The sequence below is a fragment of the Camelus ferus genome, chromosome 23 (assembly GCF_009834535.1).
Source record: "Camelus ferus isolate YT-003-E chromosome 23, BCGSAC_Cfer_1.0, whole genome shotgun sequence".
NCBI classification, from domain to species: domain Eukaryota; kingdom Metazoa; phylum Chordata; class Mammalia; order Artiodactyla; family Camelidae; genus Camelus; species Camelus ferus.
This window is the reverse complement of record NC_045718.1, coordinates 30,760,731-30,783,139: the sequence shown is the minus strand read 5'-3', so window position 1 is coordinate 30,783,139 and position 22,409 is coordinate 30,760,731. Positions and strand designations below refer to the sequence as shown.

The following is a 22,409-nucleotide window of genomic DNA, read 5'->3' as shown; positions in this document are numbered from 1 at the left end:
CATGAGGTCCTGGGTTCAATCCCCAGTACCTCCATTTAAAAAAATGAAAAATATAAATATAAAATAAACCTACGAGAAAAAAAAGAAACTGTATGAATGATCTGTGTTGTTCTATGTGTATACATTTGTAGACACTTTACAAATATTAGTATGAAATGTAACTGTTAAATACAACTACTGAATCAAATTAGTAACTAGTAATTGTGTGTGTGCATGTGGTGAATTTTCGGTCGGTGCAGTAAGGCCCTAATGTTTCCTGCCCTGAGCTGAATAAATGGCAAGACCCCCCTCCTGCTGCCTGGCTGGGTAATAGAACTACACACCTAAGTGATGTCTGTGAAGAGCCGATTCTGAGCCGTGTGCCTAGAGAGTGCTATGTTAGTCTTAAGGCACCTGTTCACAGTTGGGAAAGAAACAGCCATTTACTAAAAATGCTTGGTCTGCTACAGAAACCAGCCAGTTTTCTGTGGATTAGAAAAATAACCCTAAAGAGGAGCCATGATAAGCATGGAGACTCAGGCAGGTCAAACAAGACAGCAGAAATCTAGCCCAACAGCCATTTAGAAAGGAATGGGCTGTGAGCATTTGTTCTAAGTCTATAAAAAGGGTAATTACTCTAGCAAGTAGTTCATTTTCTGCCCCATAAAGGCAGCTGTAGATGGGTTATAAATAAATGATGGCTCATAATTCATTAAAAACAAGAGGATGGGGAAAGTTTTAAGGAGGCAGGAGTTTTAAGGAGAACTTTCAAACTCCAAGAAAGGTTACAGAGGACCAGAAGAGCACAAGTCCCTCCCCAAACATGAATGGAAAAAACCAAAAGGGGACATTTTCCTTCAAAGGGGGGCTGGTTATTCCAGCCCATCTGCTGTAGGCACACTGCTGGGTGCTGTCCTTTCTCCGCAGATGTCCTTCCTTTTCGTTGCAGGCAGAACACTGGACTTGAAATCAGAAGAATTAAATTCAGATTACTCCCCATAATCTTGGACAAAGCACTTAATGTCCTTGATTCATAACTGCAAAGTGGGAGAACAGTAGTATCTGGCTCATAGAGCTGTTATGGATGCTGCTTGTCTTCATTCAACAAATACTTGATTTGTGATTGAAGTCCTGCTTTGTTCCAGGCACTGGGGAAAGTGCTAAGGAAGAATAGGACCCCAGCCCTTGAAGAATGTAAAGTACTCCTGTCACCCTAGACTAACTGGGTTGGAATCTCTGGGAGTGGGGCCCAAGCACTGGTATCTTTTACAAAATCCTCAGGTGAGCTCCGGGTTTAGGACTGCTGTTGTAGGCAGAGTGAGAAGTGTTATTTCAAGTAGCTCTAAGGACTTTAAACAAAAATTGATCTTTAATGAGCCAATATATTAGTCCAATATGGAGTCCTTACTGAATAACCTCAACAGGGTAACTAAAGTCTTTTCTTTCAAAAACAACCCAAGATGACTACCATTAGAAGTACATGTGAAATTAGTTTCCTGTTTCATTAAATCACATCCTAATGTAGATACTAAAAATCAACAGCCAATAGAAAGCTGGATTTACTAAATGTGGCTATTTTATCTATAATACTTTCTCCTCCAATTACTATCCAATAAATGGGATATATAAATGTGAGGTTTTAGAGGCTATCAACAAATATTTTAATTAGTAGAGAGTACTGTTATGTAATGAGCATGTTTCTTTCCCTTGAGTTTATTTATAAAGTGTAACATGACCAAATAAGTAGATGAAGTAAAATAAAAACCACAGAAAGCTCCTTGTGTTTATAACTTTGTAGTAAATTTTTGTGTGGCTTAATATTTGCTCGAAAGAAGAACATAATTTATGTATTTTTCCTCAGCTGTTAATCCTAGATTCTGGGTTCAAATCCTGCCTCTGTTTCTTATAGTTCTGAGCAAGTTATTTTTCCTTCATCTGTTCAGTTTTCCTTCTATATATTGGCAGTAATAAAAGTATATAGTTTATAGGATTGGTACGGTTGATATGCTGATTAGACTATGTAATCCATGGAGAGCATATTAGAACAGTGCCTGGTACACTATGAATATTCAATAAATTTTAGTTACTATTATTTTATATCGATCCAATATTTGGGTTGTTGATCAAGACCTTATGGAATAGCTAAAACTAAAACTTCCAGCCTCTTATTGTGGTGACTTACATCATCTCAAAAAATATCCATGTCAGTTTCACCACTGCTCTCCCAGCTCTCCAAAAAACAGTTGCAGTGAGCTTTCATCCTGGTTATTTCTCGAGAAATTGCTTTCTAATGAGGAGGTGAAGTCCACTGGGCACGTACATGAATGTGGGGGTGGCTGAAGACTTTCTGTGAGATGATCAAAGAGCTCAGGAGCTCTTCTGAGTTGTTTCCATTTGATACATCGACTCCTCTACTACTAATGCCGCACTCACAGGATCCTAGTACTTCACACTTTATGCTTCACACGTGGGTGCTTGTTGCTGTATTGGCATGGAAGACACTGTTAGTTCCTGCCCAACTCCCGCTCCTCCCCTCAGTCCTTGCTCACAGAGCCCAATTCTGCTCAGAGAATGGGAGGCCATCTAGTGTATTTTTAATTTCAGATATTGTATTCTTTACCTCTGATATATTATTTTTATATATTTTTTATATTTATATGTCTTTGTTGAAGTTTTCACTGCTTTTCTATTCTTCTCTTGAGTTTGGTGAACATCTTTATGTGTGAATTATTTTGCCTAACTCTCTGTTTGTTTCTGTGTATTAGGTAGATCAGCTACAGCTCCTGATCTTGAAGGTGTGGCCTTATGTAGAAGGTTTCCTGTAGGGCCCAGAAGAGCAACCTCTTCAGTCACCAGAGCTACGCAACCCAGGGTGTACCCTGTGGGCTGCATGCACCCTCTTGTTGTGCTAGTGCCATGGGTGCTGCAGGCACACTGGTGGGTGAGGCTGGTCCCGTGTGGCTGGCTGTAGGACCCAGCTGCAAAAGTTGTGCGTGTGTTGGTGGTCAGGTCTGGGACCCTGCGATGGGAGTCGCCTTGGAGGGATGCTGGTTTAGGCCAAAGCAACCTGTTGAATATGACAGTGTGGGACCTGCTTTGGAGGGGCACCAGTCCCTGTCAAGGCAGCCCCTTGGGTGCAGTGGGCTGGAAGCCTCTTTTAGGGGCACCAGCTGAGGTGGGTAATTTGCACGGGGCAGGTCTACAGAGGAACACGGTGGTGGGGTAAGCAGTGCTAGCAAGGTAGATGACAAATGTCAGATGTGGTGCCTGCCTGCACTACGCCAGGTAAATAGAGGGAGAGTAAAAATAAAAAGTGCCCACTCGTGCTTCGATAAATTTCTGACAGATCCCTGCCCCAGAGCACTTGCCCTAAAATTCGTAAATGAATTTCCTTCACATATGGCCCAAGTGCTTTTCAAATTGCTGCCTCTGCAGTGGAGTTTGAGCAAATGAGTTTTGTGTGAGCCCTTTAAGAGGAAAGTCTTGGTTTCCTATAGCCTTCCAGCTGTCCCAGACATTGGCCCTGCTGCTTTTCAAAGTCAAATTTTATGGGGGCTTCTCTTCCTGGTGCAAGTCCTACACCATAGGGCTGGTGTGTCTGATACGGGTCTTGAACCCCTCATTCCTTAGGCCCACTGCTGGGCTTCAGATCATTCTCAGAGAGCTGTTCTGTGTGTGCTTATAGTTTGATGTGTCCATGGGAAGTTGCAAATTCAGGGTCTTCCTACTCTACCATCTGATCCCACCTCTGGTAGAGCATTCTTCTGCAGAAACTGCAAATTTGATACAACGTAAGGTAAGTTCAGATGTGGAAAGTGCTCATAATTTAGGGATAAGCTGAAAAAACATACTAAAATAGACCTATGAATATAAATACTTTCTTAAGTACATTGCTGTACTTAATTTAACCTTAATGGAGTGGTCAAGGAGAATATAGTGTATTAATTTTTTTTTTTTTTTTCACAGAGCTGGAGAGCTTAATATGAAGCATTTTGGGTGTGAGACTTCTTTATAGGTTGGTTGGCTGCCCCTGCTGTTGGGCTTGATACCATCAGGTTGCTTTATCAAACACTTAATTTACTATCTTTATTTATGACCTCTTTCCCATTCCCCAGTTCACTCAGTCATTTGCTTTATTCCTTGCTGAGCAGGACTCAGACATTAGGCTCTGGAGTGCACGATGTGATCTCCTGTGTGGCATCTGTGTGGTCACTTTTCTTTCCCAGGCCCTAGAAGCCACAGTTCAGACTTAGTCTGAGAATTCTCCTCTATGTGTAGGGGGAGCCATCACTTCCAATCTGTCAGTACTGGCATAAAATTCGAAAATTGCTTGCCCTTCCTGCCCTGAAGCCTCTCATAGGTTTACTTTCTGCTGAGCCAGGCTCGAAGTGATTGACGGGTGGCAGAACATGCCTCTTTGGCATATGGATTATTTTGAGCTGATTGTTTTGAGAAACAGCAGACACAGGAGAAGCTCTGAGCCTAGAGTAGAAGTTACCCTTTTGTAAGGAAATTTACAATTATAAAGGATATCTCAATTTGTGAGGGTGATTCCCTCTCTGTACCAGGATAGAAGGATGACTAAATCACAAGAAATTCTTATCAATAGAGAAGGTACTAACTTAAATCTGCACAACAAACCTTAGTTTTGTTTTCTGTGCTTTTCCTGGTCGTCTCCCTATAACTGGCCTCGCCCACACTTTTTCTTTCTTTGATTTAGCTACAGATGGTATTTAAGCCTGAATTCTAAGCCACCTCTTTGAGAGTTACTCATTTTCCCCTGGTATACATGTTAATAAGTTTCTGTTTGTTTTTCTCTTGTTAATCTCTCTTTTGATACAGGAACCCCAGCCAAGAACTTAGAAGGGTAAAAGGAAAATAATTTTCTTCCTGGTCTACATAGGAATCCTTTATCCCTGTCTATTTTCCCTCTCTCAGGGCTGCAGAATAGCCTCGAATTCAGACTGCCTAACTTCCAATGTATTTGAGCCTCTGCTTAGAAATTCTCTGATTGACTTCTGATTGATTTTCTAGCTTTTCTAATTGCTAATCTATAACATTTCTCTATATTTCATGACAACATCCATGAGTCCTTTCCATTGCATTTTGTAAAAAAAGTAGTGCTATCTTTGGCAGCACATATACTAAAATTGTAAAAAAAGTTCCTCCTATGTGTATAATATTATGTTCTATATTGAGTTTCTGGTCTACCTATCTTTTTTCAATTGTAAAGACTTTGAAGACAGGTCTTACTTGTCATCATTTATTTCATAGCCCCTAAGAACTGTAAAAAACTCTCAACACATAATGGAATCCACTCAAATCCCTGCACTAAGAGACTTGACCAAACTTTAACATGGTTTCTCACAGCCTGAGGTCAGTGTCCCTGTGAAAAGCTCAGAACTGTCAAAGGAACTTACGTTTGTTCTAGTTACACCTGACACTAGGCCCCTGACCTCCCTTATTCAGAGCATTTACTAAAAAGGGCTTACACTTGTGAATCCTTTCTCTGTTCCTTTGAAATGTATATATATTTTCCGAAGTGTCTTTCTCAGGGATCTGAAAACCATCAGGAAAGATAGGGCTTCTGTCTTCTGTCTCTGTGGGAGTCTAGAATCTTAACTTTGATAATTGCCAGCTAGTAGACACAGCTGGCCTCATCACATTTACACTGATGTAGTCTTTGTCATTTTCACTTCTCTGGCTCTACTTGAGCCCCTGCTCACTTCCCCCTCCTTACTCCCTCAGCCTCCCTTTAAAACTCCCAGTCACTTCTGCACATTTGGAATAGAGCTCAGTTCTTTCCCCTACTGTCAGTAGTTACTGAATGAAATCTGTTTCCACCACTTTAACTAATGTCCAATTTTGACATCATTGGCATAGGCTGTGTTTGATAAACATTTGACAACTCTGTTGTGGAACATGAGGACATGTTGGTAAGGCCAATTTGGAAAATCAGAGGATGGGGGTTGGCACAGCATGCATGCATTCATTCAATTGTTCATTTATTTGTTTTATCAGTCACCTCCCAGGTACCACAGTGTACCATGGCTCTTAGGGAGTCACATGTCTTACAGAAGCTGCACAAAGGGCTTGAAGATGTGAGATTCCTGGAAACAAACTGCTCCCCTCCCACCATAGCACTTTGTTCACATATATTTGAATGTGGAGGGGTTGATGGAAATTGGGCAGGTTAATTTAATGGCAAAGATATTTTATAGCATTAGGAAATTTAATATATTCATCAAAGTTCAATGAAGAGTTGCAAAATCTCATTTTTTAATGATTTCATTAAATAGATACAAAGTGAGAAGAGATTTTTTTTTTCTGCATTTGCTTTCTAATTTTATGGTTTACTTTTTGTTTTGTTTTTGTTTTTTGGTTGGTTTAGTATCTGCTGTTTAATGCTGTGTTGAAAATAGACTCAAGAGAACCCAATTTTAACCTTGCAGAATGAGTTGCAGGTGTTTTTCCTTATTTCCTTGCCCAAATATCAAGTTACGAGAATCCCAGCCTTGTAATTACATGCCAATACTACGCGAGGTGCTGATTATCTGCATTTGATTCACTAATTATATTGTCTCTCCTCCTTCCTCACCTAAAGGTTACATTTACATAAAAGATGTTCAAGGATAAAACTTTATCATCAAAGTGGCTTTACCTTTAGCATTTAAATTACAAGCTGTAATAAAGGACTAATCTGAGAGACATCTTAGTGATCCTGAGTACAGGCTTTTGACATAGTCATGAAATCATCTTCATTATGTAGCTGTAAAATTCTAATGTCTCAATTACTACATATTACAAACCTCCACTCCCACACTTTCTGTCTTTCCACTCTGTCTTTTGTAATCCCCCCTCCTATTTAAGAGCAAGAGATGGAAGAATTATACCAAACTTTTGTGCAGTTCGCAAACTGAGCTGTTCATCAGAATCACTGAGGGATTTACATACAAACACACAGAGATGAATTTTTTACATCAAAGGAGGGGCCCAGGAATTTGTATTTTTAAAGCTTCCCAGATGCTTTTTATGCAAACTAGGATTGGAAAACAAAGGCTACTTAACAGTGATGCAAGTTATGCACCAAAGGAGGGGTTTAATAATTACACACAAATAATATACTAGAATCCAAGGACTTCTGAAAAGATAAGGTAGCTTTTTTTTTTTTTTTTTTTCAGCTGGACTCATGTTACAAACTGTTCCACAGCACAAGGAGATATAAAGACAATGTAAAAGAAAGACACCATTTCCTCAGTAAGAAGGGCAGCCAACATTTTAGCAAGATTTTAAGTTCAATCTTACATTTTTCTTAGCTTGGGTTCCCCTAAAATAAACTCTAAGACAAGGACTTAGATGTGAGTGAGGGAGTGGAGAAAGTCAGAAAAGAGAGAAAAGCCAAGAAGGGCTCCAGAATTGCAGAGGTTACCACTGTAGGTGGCAGGTTGGTCCTGCTAGGGGCTCTCTAAGGAGCAGTGTAGAGGCACCTCAGGAGTGTCCCATCAAAGGACCAGAAGGTTGGAGTATTTATCCACGAGGAGTCCCAGGCTGACTGACAGATGCCCCTGAAGGCATTAAATCCAAGTCCCTGGGGCATGTCCTATCCTAACCAGGCAGATTGTTCCTAAGGGAGTCTGTGGAGAAACAGGTGTGAGCTGAGGGACTATGGAGTAGGGCATCCAACATGTGACATATTTAAAGGCTGACTTTTTAAAATTGAAGAATAGTCGATGTACAATATTATGTTGGTTTCAGGTGTACAACATAGTGATTCAACACCTAATTACATTAAGAAATGATCACCACGATGTCGAGTGACCATCTATCATCACACAAAATTATTAGAGTATTATTGATTATGTCCCTTATGCTGTATATTTGATCTCTGTGATGTATTTATTTTATAACTTGACGATTGTACCTCTAAATCCCCTTCACATATTCACTCAACCTCCCAAAACCCTCCCATCTGGCAACCAGTTTGTTCTCTGTATCTATAAATCTGTACCTGTTTTGTTTTATTTTTAAGTGAAATCATATGGTATCTATCTTTCTCTGTATGACTTATTTCATTTAGCATAATACCCTGTAGATCCATCCATGTTGTTACAAATGGCAAGATTTCCTTCTTGTAGATGGCTGAGTAATATTCCATTATATATCCCACATCTTCTTTATCCATTTATTTATTGCTGGACACTTAGGTTTCTTCCATATCTTTGCTATTGTGAAAAATGCTGCAATGAACATATGGGTGCATATATGTTTTCTAATTAGTGTTTTTGTTTCCCTGGTAAATGGCCAGAAAGGGAATTTTGGGGTCGTATGGTACTTCTATTAATTTTTTGAGGAATCTCCATACTGTTTTTCATAGAGGCTGCACCAATTTATACTTCCACCAACAGTGCATGAGGGCTCCCTTTTCTCCACACTTTCACCAACACTTGTTATTTCTTGTCTTTTTGAAGATAGCCATTCTGACATGTGAATATCCCCATCTTTAATGAGAGAGAAAAGTTTATGAAGCTAAAAAAAAAAAATCTATTTGGTCCAGGATCTATGAAGTAATTTTTTATAGTAGACAGAAAATATTACATGTATTATGAAATGAAATAAAATGGAGATTGAATATAATTGGAATATATAGTTCATGACACAATTAGATAAAATATGTTTAAACTTATTGTATAACAGAATGAATTTAAAAGAAATCACTTAACATTTCAGTCTCTGGTTTCATCCAGTGGGTTTTGAAGAATCTGTTGGTCTATAAAATATTCCAGTTACATTAAAAAATTAACATCACTAACCAGTACTGCTTCATTCTTTGAGGGTGCTTTTATTTCTAGCTAATGAAATTTGGTAGGAATGAATATTACAAACAGCTGAAATAAATTGCTTACTTTTTTTAACACGTGCAAAAAAGCTCTATTTAGTAATCAATATATTTTTTACTGATCCTGTCTGTTTTGTGTTCATTTGACTCTCATTTAAGAGCAAAGAATTTTTGGACACTGGTTAGGGTGTGGAAGAGGTGAGCCCATTAAGAGAAAGTCTTCATCAATCCACTGTCCACATTATTCGATATTCTGATTTCAGGACATTCCAATAGTTGCCATTTCTATCATCACTCTTCATTCTTCACGGAAACAAAGACACAAAAAATAGGACCAGTTTATAGATACTTTAATTAATCATTGAAAAAAAGTGCTCCTTATCTTTGTTTTCTTGTTTTGTTTTTTGCATTGGCTCTGTAGTGTCCTTGCAAATTTTTACACCTGGAAATCACCACAATGGGATTCCAGATGGGAGAGGGCTTGTCTTTTCTTGCAAAGTGGGTGAAGGAAGATTTTGAAAGGAACGTTAGGAATGGCAAATCTTCATGATGTTAGCAAAAGGTATATTTGATGATCTGGATCTATAAATGGAGTCCTTTAAAACCATCACTATCCTCACACCCTTGAAAATTTGTGCTTCCTCCAGAGGTACTGTTTTGATGCCCATTTCTTTGCTTACAGCCAAAACAGTAGCAATGGAGCAAAGTGACAGACTAAACATAGTTTATGGGTAGAGTCCACAGGACTTGGTACTAAGTTTAATTGGGGTTAGAGTAAGGGAGAAGGAAGTGTCAAGGAAGACTGCACAGTAGAGCGGCTGTTTTTTGAGATGGAAGACCAAAGAAGATGGCCTTATAGCCTGTCTTTTTGTTTATCTTATTTTGTTTTAGACAGTTTGTTGACTGACATTTTATTGAGTTATGACTTGCAACTTTTTGGCTAAGTTTATCAAATAGTTGATTATTGGCACATAAGGTAACATTATTTCCAAAATGACTTTCTCTTTTAAAGTGATATCTTTCTTCATCCTTGGCACTCAAAATCTCTTAACAGCTTCTCAAAGACTCAAATTCATATTTAGATTTTACTGTGTGCCGTGCTGAATGAGTATATATGCAAGCTTATTAATATGAAGTGTTCAGTTTATTATTCTTATACACAGATTTAGCTATTGTTGACCGCAACGAATCTTTATACTGCATCTCTTATATGGCCCCTACCGAGAAATGTAAAAAAGGGACCCATGCGTCTTGTGCGCCTAGCTCAGTGACCCCCGCCTCCCTTCCTGCACCGTCAGCGTCTGGATGCCCTTCAGGGCCCTGGCGTCGCTGGGGTGGGAATCTCGCGGGAACCTTCCGCCTCCTCACCTGCTGATTCAGTTCCTGCGCTGCCCCCGCCCCATTCCCCCAGGATCCATTGCGCGGGCCTTGAGACCCCGCCCACTCGACGCCGCTGGGAGTCGGTGGGACCGTTACAGCCGGGAAGGGTTGGGGCGCGGCGCGGGCCGGCCGTCACTCCAACGTCCCTTCGGGTAGTCCTCACCTGGTGCCGGACCTTCACCGCTCGGCCCTAAGACGGGCCCAGGCGGCCCTCGGGCCACAGCGCGGCGGGTAAGGGCTGCGAGGACCCTCTTCCACACCCGCGGGGTGGCCGCGGGTTGACTGGAAACGGAGGGCCTTGCGGTTCCCCAGCTTGCGTGCCTCCGAAGGCCACCTTCGGTCTTGACCCCGCAGGAGGTCGTGGGGCACCACCGTGCACCAGCCAGCCTCCGGTCTGACAGCTGACCCTGCCCTCCAGGAGCTTTCCTTCGTGGCACAGGCTTTGATAGTTTCTCCTAATCAGACCAGGTGAGCTCACTTCTCTTCCTAGCTCATCGAGAGTTTGGTTTTTCCCCTAATAAGTGAGTAATGGAACTCTTTGAAAAAACATGATGATACCATTTGTTGTGTAATATATGTATATAGGCACAACACAAATATAGATGAGTATATATGTGATTTAATGTAGGTAAATATAATCTTAAAAGAAGTTAATATATTAAACTACATTAATAACATTCATAAATATACTTGTATTCATGGAATTAACTACACTAAGATATATATGTTTATGTATATATATCACGTATATATATTACACACATTACTGAATTTGACTTGCTAGGATATTTGCGTTTATGTTCATCAGCGTTGTTGTCTATATATATATATATATATTTTGTACAGTGTATTTGTTCTTTCTTGTCTGGTTTGGGAATCATTGCTATTTTAGTTTTAAGAATTGAGTTCAGTGGCTTTCCTTTATTGCTGAAAGAGTTTATATATTACAAGGGTTTTCTATTCTTTGTATGTTTGATAAAGCTCACCTGTAAAACTTCTGGCCTGGTGTCTTACTTTTTTGGGGTAAGGGAGAGCCTTTTGTATACTGTTTCTTTTTTCTCCTTCATCAGGTTTTAGTTTTACTGATCTTGATTATTGTTTGTTTTCTATTATATTAATTTCTCCTCCTTTGAGCTTGTTCATTTTCTAGTTCCCTTAATGAACATTTATTTATTTTCAGTCTTTAAAATACTAATGCATTTAATGCTCTTCTAAATTTTAATTTCTAAATTCTAAGAACTGCTATAGCTGCATCCACTAGTTTGAATATGTGATATTTTAATTGTTGGATGGTTCTAACTAGAGAGTAATTTCCGTTTTTATTTTCTTTTTAATCTATGGTGCTATTTCAAGTCTCAAACTGAAGGGTTTTAAAAGTGTATTTTTATTGTTGACTTATATTTGAACTATATTAGAAAATGTGGTCTGCATAATACTGTTAACTTGAAATTTATTAAGTCTTTAGTTACCTACGATGTGGTCAGTTTTTTAAAATGTTTTTATGTGATTTGAAAAGAAAGTAAATTCCCTATTTATTATGCACAGGGCTCTGTATGTATCTATTAGGTCAAGTCTGTTCATTGTGAGGGTCAAATCTTACGTATACTTGCTACTTTTTTTGTTCACTTGATCTATAAATCATTGAGATAGTTGTGTTAAAATATCTCACTATGACTATTTTTGTGAAATGTCTAGTGTTCTGTAATTCTGTCAGGTTTTGCCTTGTATATTTTGAGGCAGGGTTAGGTACATAAAAGTTATACGTGTTGTAGCTTTTTGATGGATTGCCCCTTCTATTATGTTGAGTCTCCATTTCTCCTTTTTAATGCTTTTCCTTTAAACTCTATTTTGTCTGATAGAAAATTGTTACACCAGTTTTCTTTTGATTACCATTGGCATGGTAAAGTTTTTTCTGTTCCTTTATTTTTTTTATTGTGGTAAAATTGCATAACATAAAATTTATCATTTTAACTATTTTAAGCCTGCATTTCAGTGGTATTAAGTACGTGCACATTGTTTGACCATCGTCACAGTTCATCTCCACAACTTTTCATCATCCTAAACTGAAATTCCATACTTACTAAACAATAAATCCTCCTTTACCTCCTCCCTCCAGCTCCTGATAACCACTCTGTCTCCATGAATTTGACTATTCTAGGAACCTGATATAAATGGAATCATACAATATTTGTCCTTTATGTTTGGCTTATTTTACTTAGCATGATGCCTTCCGGGTTCATCCATGTTGTAGCATGTATCAGAATATCATCTTATTAAGGTTGAATAATAATTCTACTGTATGTATATTCCACATTTTCTTTAACCATTTATCTGTTGATGGACATTTGGGTTATTTCTACTTTTTGGCTGTTGTGACTAATGCTGATATGAACACTGGTGTACAAATATCCGTTTGAATCACTGTTTTTGAGTCTTTTGGTTATATACCTAGAAGTGAATTGCTGAATCATGTAGTAATTCTATGTTTAATTTCTTGAGGAACTTCCATAACTGTTTTCCATAGCAGCTGCACCATTTTCCATTCTCACCAGCATTCATTTCTTTATTTTTAACTTTTTGATACGGTTTTGTTTTATGGATGTAGTTTGTAAGTGACAAATATAACTGGATTATCTACTTTGTCCAATCTGTCTTTTAGTAAATGGGATGAATCCATTTACATTTTTGGGATTACTGAAGAAACAAGGCCAAATTTACTTCTGTGTTTTCCATATACCACACTTCCCCACTTCTGTTGGATTGATACCCTTCTTGTATCATCTGTACCCCTCTCATCCATCCATCTGTCTATCCATCTGTCTCTCTCTCTCTCTCTATCATTTTATGTATTATTTATTTTTCCACCTCTATTTAGGCCCCATAGATTATGTTTGTGTTATTATACTGTGTACCTTTAATATGTATTTGTTCATAAATTTTTCTGACAGAGTCAGTATTTTTAGTATTTGGTTCTGTTGACCATAACAAGGATCTTAAAGCACAATACTCATTGAACTTCTTCCCACCCAACCCTGTTATTGTTTTAGTATTTTAGTTTTAACTTTTAAAATGTAATCATTTATTATGTTTACTGATGTAATACATATTTTTAAAGTTGTTTTTTGGATAATCTTTTCTAATACAATGTTCTTTCTTATAAAAGACCACTTCTGTGACTGTTGAGGGTGTGATCCCTGGGTTTGTACTGAGGCCCACCACTTGTTTTGTGCCTTGATTCCCCACGTGGAGTTGGTATATAGTACTGGTTTACTCATGAAAAGTGGATTTAAGCTAATGCCTAACTCAGAGGGACTTTGTGAGGATTTAATAAGTGAATATATGTAACTATATATTTGTTTCCTATTATTGCTGGAATTACCACATTTAGTGGCTCAAAGCAACATAAATTTATTATCTTACATTTCTGAAGGTCAAAAGTCTAAAATGTGTGTGCTACATTCCTTTTGGAGGCTCGAGGGGAGAATGCATTTCCTCTCTTAGAACTGTTTTTGTAGCATCCCATAGTTTTGGTGTGTTGTAGTTCTATTTTTGTTTGTTTTAAGATATTTTTGATTTTCCTTTTGATTCTTGGTAGTTTCTTTGTTGGCATTTTTTTTTTTTCTTGCAGCACTTTGAATATGTCATCCCATTCTCTCCTGGCCTGCAAGGTTTCTTCTGGGAAGTCTCCTGATAGCCTTATGGGAGTTCTCTTATATGAGATGAGCTGTTTTCAAAATTCTGTTTGTCTTTGAGTTTTGACAGTTTTAATACAATATGTCTCAGTGAAATCCTCTTTGTGTTGCATCTGTATGGGGACTTACTGAACTTTATGAACCTGGTTGTTGGTGTGGTAAATTCCAACCGTTATTTTTTAAAACAAACTTTCTATTCCTTTCTCTCTTCTTCTGGGACTCCCGTATGCTAATATTATTTTGCTTGATGGTCTCCTATAGCCCACATAGGCTTTCTTTATTTTTTTTCATTCTTCATCTCTTTTCTCCTCTGATTGGATAATTTAAGAAGATCTGTCATAGATTCTTTAGCTTGATCAAATTGGCTGTTGATACTCTTTATTGCATTTTCTTTTCATTTACTGTATTCTTTGGCTCCAGAATTTCTTGTGTGGTTCTTTTTTCAATGTTTTCTGTCTCTCTGTTGACCTCATTTCTTTTAGTTGTCTATCTGTATTATCTTGTAACTCACTGAACTTCCTTAAAACAATTATTTTGAATTCTTTGTGCAACAATTCATAGATCTCTATTTCTTTGGAGTCTGTTACTGGAAAATGACTGTGTTCCTTTGGTGGTGTCATGTTTCCTTGATTTTTTTTTTTTGTGTGTTTTTTACAGTAGCCTTTGTTCGATGTCTGGGCATTTGAGGAGCAATCACCTCTTAACAGACATTATGGACTGGTTTTGTTAGGGAAAGGCCACTTGTGGCAGGGTGCAAGGATGCTGGCTGAGTAGGGTGTGCTTGTTCAGGCTCCAGGGAAGGCCCCACAGCATAATCTACATGTAGCTCCATCAGTGAGGTCAGTAGTGGCATAGATTCTAGGGATTGTCAGCAGCCAAGGCTGCAAGTGTTTGCAGTGGTGGTGAGAACTGTTGGGAGTCTTTGATGGTAAAGTCTACTGAGGACCTCTTGATCCTTTTTTTCTCCCATGAGGGATGTTGTGGTCAAGGGGATCCCTCTTGGAGCAGAATCTGGCACCTGAGTGCTCTTGTATTGGTGATTGCACTGGTGTCTGATGGGCAGGCACTATTGGAGTGACAGAAGCTTTGGGGCCTGAGTAGCTGGTTAGCCCACATCAGTGGTTGCTCCGGGGTCTGAGGTGTGGATGCTTGCAGAGCAGCTGTGGAGCTGGGGCTTGGGTCGTGGACGCATGCAGAGCTGCCACAGAGATGGGGTCTGAAGTGTGGGCACGTGTGGGGCAGCTGGGGCTCTGGGATCCAGGGTGGGGGGATGGCAGCAGTGGTCTTGCGGCAGTGCAGCAGCAGCTCTCTTGAGGGGAGGTATACAACAGTATCTCTCCCTTTATGAGGATTCCGTGGCAGCGATGGCTGTTGGTTACTCAATGGCTAATGCTGCTGGTGTCCTCTGCAGAATAGGCCACTGGAGAATGATGGCACCTAGTGTGCAACTGATATTGATAGCTTATCTTCTTCTTTGTTCTTAGCCATATCCAGATTGTGTCATCTTAGCTAAGCCAGTCTCCCCAGGGATCCCTCTCTGTGTAGTTATTCTTTTTTTCCCTCTCTGTTGTGTTGCTGTAGGTTCCTAATTGGACTCTTGAGCCCACTTGGGGCTATTTTCATTCATGGATAGCTGTCTATTTTTTTTTTTCTGTAGGGGCACAAAAGCTGGTATCTCCTACCCTGCCATCTTGTTGATGTCCGGAGGGCTGCTGTAACCTTTATTATTTCCTTCTTTCTATTTTCTTTGGATTTATAAAATTTTACTTTTCTTAACATCTTAATTCAGATGTTTAATTTAGATAGTTTTATTCTTTTCTAGTATAAGCATTTAAGGCTTTATACCCATAAGTGCCTCTTTAGACACATTTCACAAGTTTTAATATTTAGTATCTTGGCATTTAATTCTTAATATTTTGAAATTTTATTATGATTCTTTCTTTGAGCCATTACTTATTTACACAGGTGTTTCTTAATTTCCAAACTTATGAGATTTCACTTTTTATCTTTATTTCTGATCTAATTGCATTGTGGTCATAGAATTTGGATCGTATGATGATAAATCATTTGAAATTTGTTGAGAGCTACATTATGACCCAGTAAGTGGTTAATTTTGAAAATATGCCATGTGTGCTTTAAAATGCATGTATCGTTCATTTCTTAAGTTGTATATACTATATATATTTGTTAAATCAAACTTTTAAATTAGATAGCTTAAAACCTGTATCCTTACTGGTTTTTTTTTTTTTTTTGGTGGTGGAGGGGGTTGGGCTGATTTAACTGAAATAAATTTAAATTTTGCATTATCATACTATATTAATTTGTTTTCCTTATAGTTCTGTCAGTGTTTGAATTATGTATTTTACATTACATATTTGCATTATATATTTTGAAGTTATGTTTAGATGGAAGTTCAGAACTGTTCTGTTTTCCTGGGAAATGAAGCTTTACTCATTATATAGTGATCTTTATATCTAGTGACTATGCCATAATACCTATTTTTTTCTGATATAAATATAGCTATAATATTTTTGTTGTTTAATAGTTGCCTGGCATATCTTCTTCATCTTCTTTACTTGAATCCTTTTTGTATCGCTATGTTTTAGAGATTTTAAATAGTATATAATTGGATTGTTTTCTGAGTTTTTCTATCTTTGTTCTCTTAGAGAATTTGGTTCATTTATATTGATTATAATATTCTTATGTTTCTATTTCTGCCACCTTGTTTTTGTGGTTACCATAGAAATGTTAGAATGTATACTTAACTTACCAAAGTATAAATTTAATCTGTTTTAATCTTTCTCTAGAAAATTCAAGGATTTTAAAACAATTTCATTTTGATCATCCCCCTCCTGACCTCTATGCTATTATTGTGTATTTTAATTCCATCTCGCTTTTAACCACACAAGAAATAATTAATTACTGTTAGATGCAGTTAGTATTTGTTTTGATTTATCCACACATTCATTACTTCTTTTGCTGATAATTGTTTCTTGCATCTTAGCTCTTTCATCTTGGGATCGTATTCCTTCTTTTTGAAGTCCTTTAGAATACTCTTTATGTATATCTGTTGATTTTTATTTGCCTGAAAACGTTTTGATTTTGCCTTCATTTTTGAAACATATTTCTGCCAGGTACAGTATTCTGCGTTGATGGTAATTTTTCCATAGCACATTGGAAATACTATGTCATTGCCATATATATAAATATTTTTTTTTCTATCAAGAAGCCCATTCTTAGTCTAATTGTTTTTCATTTAAAGTAACATAATCTGTCTTTGGCTACTGTTGTGATCTCTTTGTCTTTTACATTCTGCAGTTTTACACGTTGGAGGGGTGTGTGTGTGTGTACACACATGTGTGTACCCTTATATGTATATGTTAATCCTCTTTAAAATTTGCTCTGACTTGATTTTGTACTTAAATGAGTTTAATGTTCTTTTTATTTTCTTTATTACCATGTTTTTGCCTTTATTCCTGTGTTAGTTGAATTTATTATTGTGTACTTTTTACAAGAAGGACTCATAGGTGATATCTTTGTTGAATTTTGCATGTTTAAAATTGTTTGCTATCTTTATACTTACGTGAACACTTGGCTTTGTATAAAATTCTTAAGCCACTCTTTTTTCCCTGAGGAAATGTTCTGCATTTGATTGTTGCTGTGGAGAAGTGTGAGGTTAACTTGATATTTTCCACTTGTCTAATAGGAAAAAAAGAATTTTTTACACTGTTTGATTAAGAGTGAGATTGAACAATTTTTCTTATGTTTATTGGACGTTTGGTTGTAAGAATGATAGCATCAGAATTTATATTTCATGCCACTGCTAAGTTAAAGTGGATGTTGGGATTAACATATACTCTATTGTAGGGGCCGACAAATGATGGCTCATTGGTCAGATCTGGCCTGGACCTGTTTTTGTATGGTCCACAAGCTGAGAATGACTTTTGCAAAGGAACATCTGCAGCCAATTTGCTGATAGGTAACACTATCCCAATTAAGTCACATGTTATCCCCCTTGAAAGAATTCTGTTTTTCTCTTTAACAGATACATGTGTTTTTTTTTTTAATTGCACTGTTACTATTACCATATATTGAATTTCATCAATAAAACACTTGTGGATATTTGTTTTCTTTTTTCTTGTATGAATACCCATGTAATATCTTTGATTTTGCCTTCTGGTCCACAAGTCTAAAATATTTACTCTGACCTTTTTTCAGAAAAATTCTGCTTCTACTCTATTGCAAATCCAAAGTGGATTTAATTCAGAGATGTTTTTTAATGTAGTGGGAATCTCTATTAAGACCTGTTTCTTCATCTTATTTCAATAATGGGGCCCAAAGTTGTAGTTTTCAGTTCTCAGTTACAATGCATGATCCTTTTATGACCATTCATACTCTTTGTGTCCTGTTTGGGACTCTTTCTGCACCATAAGTCTCATTACTAGGTAGACTGTCCTATGTTGATACAGTAGTTATCAGCTTCATATTTGATATAAAGATTTATATAATTTCTGTTTCAGTAAGAACTACTCTTGCCCCTGGCCTATTTCAGTCTATCTTATTTGATTTGTCTGAAGCTTTTTCACTTGCCGGTTACAGCTTCTTCTGTCCTACATTGTTTCTAGGCTAGCATCTTGGCTTAAATTTTTTAGTTAGAGTATACTTCCATGCAGTGTATCATCGTTATTTGGAGACTTTCTGTATCTTGTTAGATTTCACTCAGTAATCAGAATGAGATGCTGTCTTTTTCATTTTTCAAAACCCATTTCCTTTTGTTCTATTCTTTCTGAGGAATTCTGGTAATATATGGATGTGGTCTTTTAGTACTTAGTGAATGGTGACATGAGTTCAACAGCTCGGGCTTCCAGTTTTGTTGACTTCCCTAAGTCCTTTGTGATTATTTTCCCTCTGGAGATGTTCTTAAGGTTTATTCTTATCTTTAGTATGGAATGTAACGAAAATTATAATTGTATGTACAGAAACCCATCAACGTAAGAAGGAAAAAATTGTCTTAGAGGGTAAGTTAGGCAATGTAGACTGCCCTGAGAAAGATAACTAGCATAGTGAAGGCTCTGGAAATTATACATAAGTAACACTTGAAGATAATGAGGGTATGAAATTAATAAGCCTATTGAGAAGTTGGGAACTATATATATAGTTTTGAAAACCAGTAGTTATAGCTGTGAAATCATCTTTTTATATTTAAAAAATAATGTGAATGTATTTTTTCAGCTTGTTATTTCATAGTTTTGTTCAGAAAAAAAATATGGATACATTCATACCCAATGATTCGACAACAGTAAGTCAAGACAGGAACAAGGAGGAAAGTAACACACAACCAAGGTAAAATAAGCTATAATAAAATTAAAATCTCAACAATATATGGCTAGTGGTAATCCATTCTGACAATGAAAAATGTGAAGTATTATATGAGAATTGAATGAGAATTCTGGAGTTTTGAAAACCTTAGTTTCTTAGGGAGTGAACCTTACAAGATAGGCAAATTAACACTGGCTTCTGGCTCCTTCCCCCAGACCAACTCTGAATATGACAAAAAAAATAAGAAGTTGATGGATATGAGAAATTAACCAACAACTGAGAAATCCCAGGAAGGCAAAAGGTGGTTAGCTCTAGGTGTGGCTTGTGGATATAAAATGGCAGCACAGAGCAGATGAAGAAAAGGTTGGAGAGATTCATGTGTTTTTCTGGTTTTTGTTTTTTCATAATTCTCTGGCAGGGTCAGCATAGACTCAGGAAAAAATAGTGGAGCTGAGAAAAAAAATTGAAAATATTATTGACTTCTATTTAAACATGATGGGTTGAACCCATGTTTTCTCCTTCCTAAAACCCTATTAAAATGATAGTAAGGAATAAACCTACAGGAGAATGAGAGATGAAACACAAGCAGTGGGAGATACTAGTGAAATTTTGGAGGCTTGAAAATAGATGAATAAATGATTACTAATTTAGTGGAGCAGAAAATATAAACCTAAGATGGCAGTGGGTGAAGCCCAGAAGCAGGCTGATTCATCCTCTGCCACCTCCTCCTCTCACCCCTACTCCCCTAGTACCCCAAACTCAGGAATTAAAGATATATACCTCTGAAAGTGGCAGTGAAGCTGAGACCAAAATCAGTAAGTTGAAAGTTTGTATAAGAAGGAGTTAGAACCTAAATCTCCTTCCTCACCTCTCACAGCCTATAGACTGTTTCTTCATTCCAACAGAAGAGATCCAAGATGCGGGGATACCAAGCACAGCTGAGAGTAGATTACTGTACTTAAGGAGTTTTCTTCCTGTGCTTGACTTTGAGAAAGCTCACAGCCAAAAGCTAAAAAAATTATTCTCTGGGAAACTGACTAGCCAAAAGGAAAAATGTGCAGATAGTGACAGTTGGGAACATCCCAACAAATCCCCACATTATCCTAAAATGAAACCTACCAGTTGACAAACTCCACCAGTATATGAAGAGTTGTCTTATTGCTATTGTAGTGGTGACTCTGATGCATGACCAGACAATCCATGATCATTTGAAGACTGTTTGTAGCATGATAGAAATGCAGATAAATCAAAGAATCTTGGAGGAAATGCATAATGCAAGAAGAAGAAATTTCAACAACTACCACTGTGAACCTGTCATTAGATGATCAAGAGAGTTAACAGAAGAAACAGTTAACATTTAGAGAATAAAAAATATGGAGCATTTAGAGAAAGCTTTTGGAAATTAATTATATAATAGCAGAAATGAAGATTGAGAGAATAAGTTGAAAGATAAAGCTGAGGAAATTTTCCAGAAAGAAAGATGGAAAGATAGAGATAGAATACAGAGAAAATATAAGAAAAGGGATATATAGAAAGCAAAATAAGATGGTAGAAATCCCTGAAATGTCTGTAATAACAATAAATGCAAATACACTAAACTTTTTTTTTAATGTCAAACTGGACACAAAAAATAAAATGTATATGTGGAAATATCTTAGGATGCAAAAGGCTACAAATAGATGAAAAATAGAAAAACAGTTACACATTCTCTTCCAAGTCATATGAAACAATTGCAGTACTTCACCATGTAAGACCATAAAACTTGCTTTAACAAATTTTCAAAAAAATCAGTATACATCACATACTCTAATTACATTAGAAATCAGTTATAAGAGGTTAACTAGAAGACCCCCGTACATTTGGAAATGAAACATAATACCTGAAAAACAAACACTTTTCTGAATAACTCATGGATGAAAGAGGGCCCCTAAAGGAAATTAGAAAAATCTTGGAACTGAATATAGTAAAAGAAAGAAAGAAAAGGAAGGAAAGAAAAAAGGAAGTGAGCTTAAACTACTGCGTTAACTATGTCACACATAAAAATTGTGTTTATGGAGAAAGTTATAGTCATAAAAACATATTAAGAAACAAAAAGGGCTGAAAAATTAATCAGCTAACAATCCACTTTACATAGTTAGCGGTAAAGTACTGAACGGAATAAACCCAAATAAAGTTGAAGGAAGGAGATAAAGATTATTAGAAATTAATGAAATAGAAATCAAAGATAAAATAGAGAAAATCAGCTAATTCAACAGTTGTCAGTAAAACTGACAACCCTTGGACAAGATCGACCATGAAGAAGAAAAAGAAGTCACAATTAGACAGTAAGGGTTGTGACATTGCATAGCTTCAGGAAGCACCATTCACAAGGTGTTCTCTTTATATATTGCCTCCTAAAACACAAACTCAGGGGGCTACAGTGTGAATGGTGTACCATTGAGTAGTGGTATGCAATAGTTTTGTAACCAATATTAGTTCAGAAGGGGGAGCTAAGTCCAGATCTGCAATTAAAAAGATGAGAAAATTAACTATTTTATAGTAATAAGTTGAAAACTTACACAAAATATAAAAATTTAAGAAAAATATAAATATACAAAATAGTCTCAGTAAGTAATAGAAAAGATGAACTATCTTTTTATTACTAAAATAGTTGAATTAGTAGTTATGAATCACTTACCATTCCCATACCTCTCCTTCCTCCACAGACCACACACATCAGGCCCAGAGAGATTGATAGGGTTTCTGAGTTTTTAATAGTTTTTGTTAGAACGCATTAGAATTCTGACAAAAACTCAAGAAACAGGTGAATCCAACCTTATACAACTTCTACAGAATAGAAAAGGAGAAAGTAGTCCTTAACTCAATTTATGAATGTAGTTTATACAGTCCTCCAAATCAATTCCATTCATGATCTTAGGAAGAAAAATCCTAAATAAAATATTAACCTATAAATTAAAGCAGTGTATAAAAATGGATGATACATGAAGATCAAATTGAGTAGTTTATTTCAGAAATGCAAGGTTAAACATTAGAAAATCTATCAATGTTAATTACCATTAATAGATTAAAGGAAGAAAAGCATTTGATAAAATTCAATATCTCTTAATGATAAAAACTCTTAGCAAACTACTTGATTAAGGACATTTACCAAAACCTTATGCAAATAGCATATTTAATGATCAAGTGTTCAGAACATTCCTTTT

At 36.9% G+C, this 22,409-nt stretch overlaps 1 protein-coding gene across 1 annotated transcript in view; it reads left to right on the top strand.

The window, feature by feature from the left end:
* Positions 1–19,107: 19,107 nt before the first annotated feature.
* DNAH14 (dynein axonemal heavy chain 14) overlaps positions 19,108–22,409 on the top strand; it is a 259,414-nt gene continuing 256,112 nt past the window's right edge. Inside the window, exon 1 of the mRNA XM_032466614.1 lies at positions 19,108–19,230. Coding sequence (XP_032322505.1) covers positions 19,154–19,230 — 77 coding nt within the window. The 5' untranslated portion in view covers positions 19,108–19,153. The remainder of the gene's footprint in view (positions 19,231–22,409) is intronic.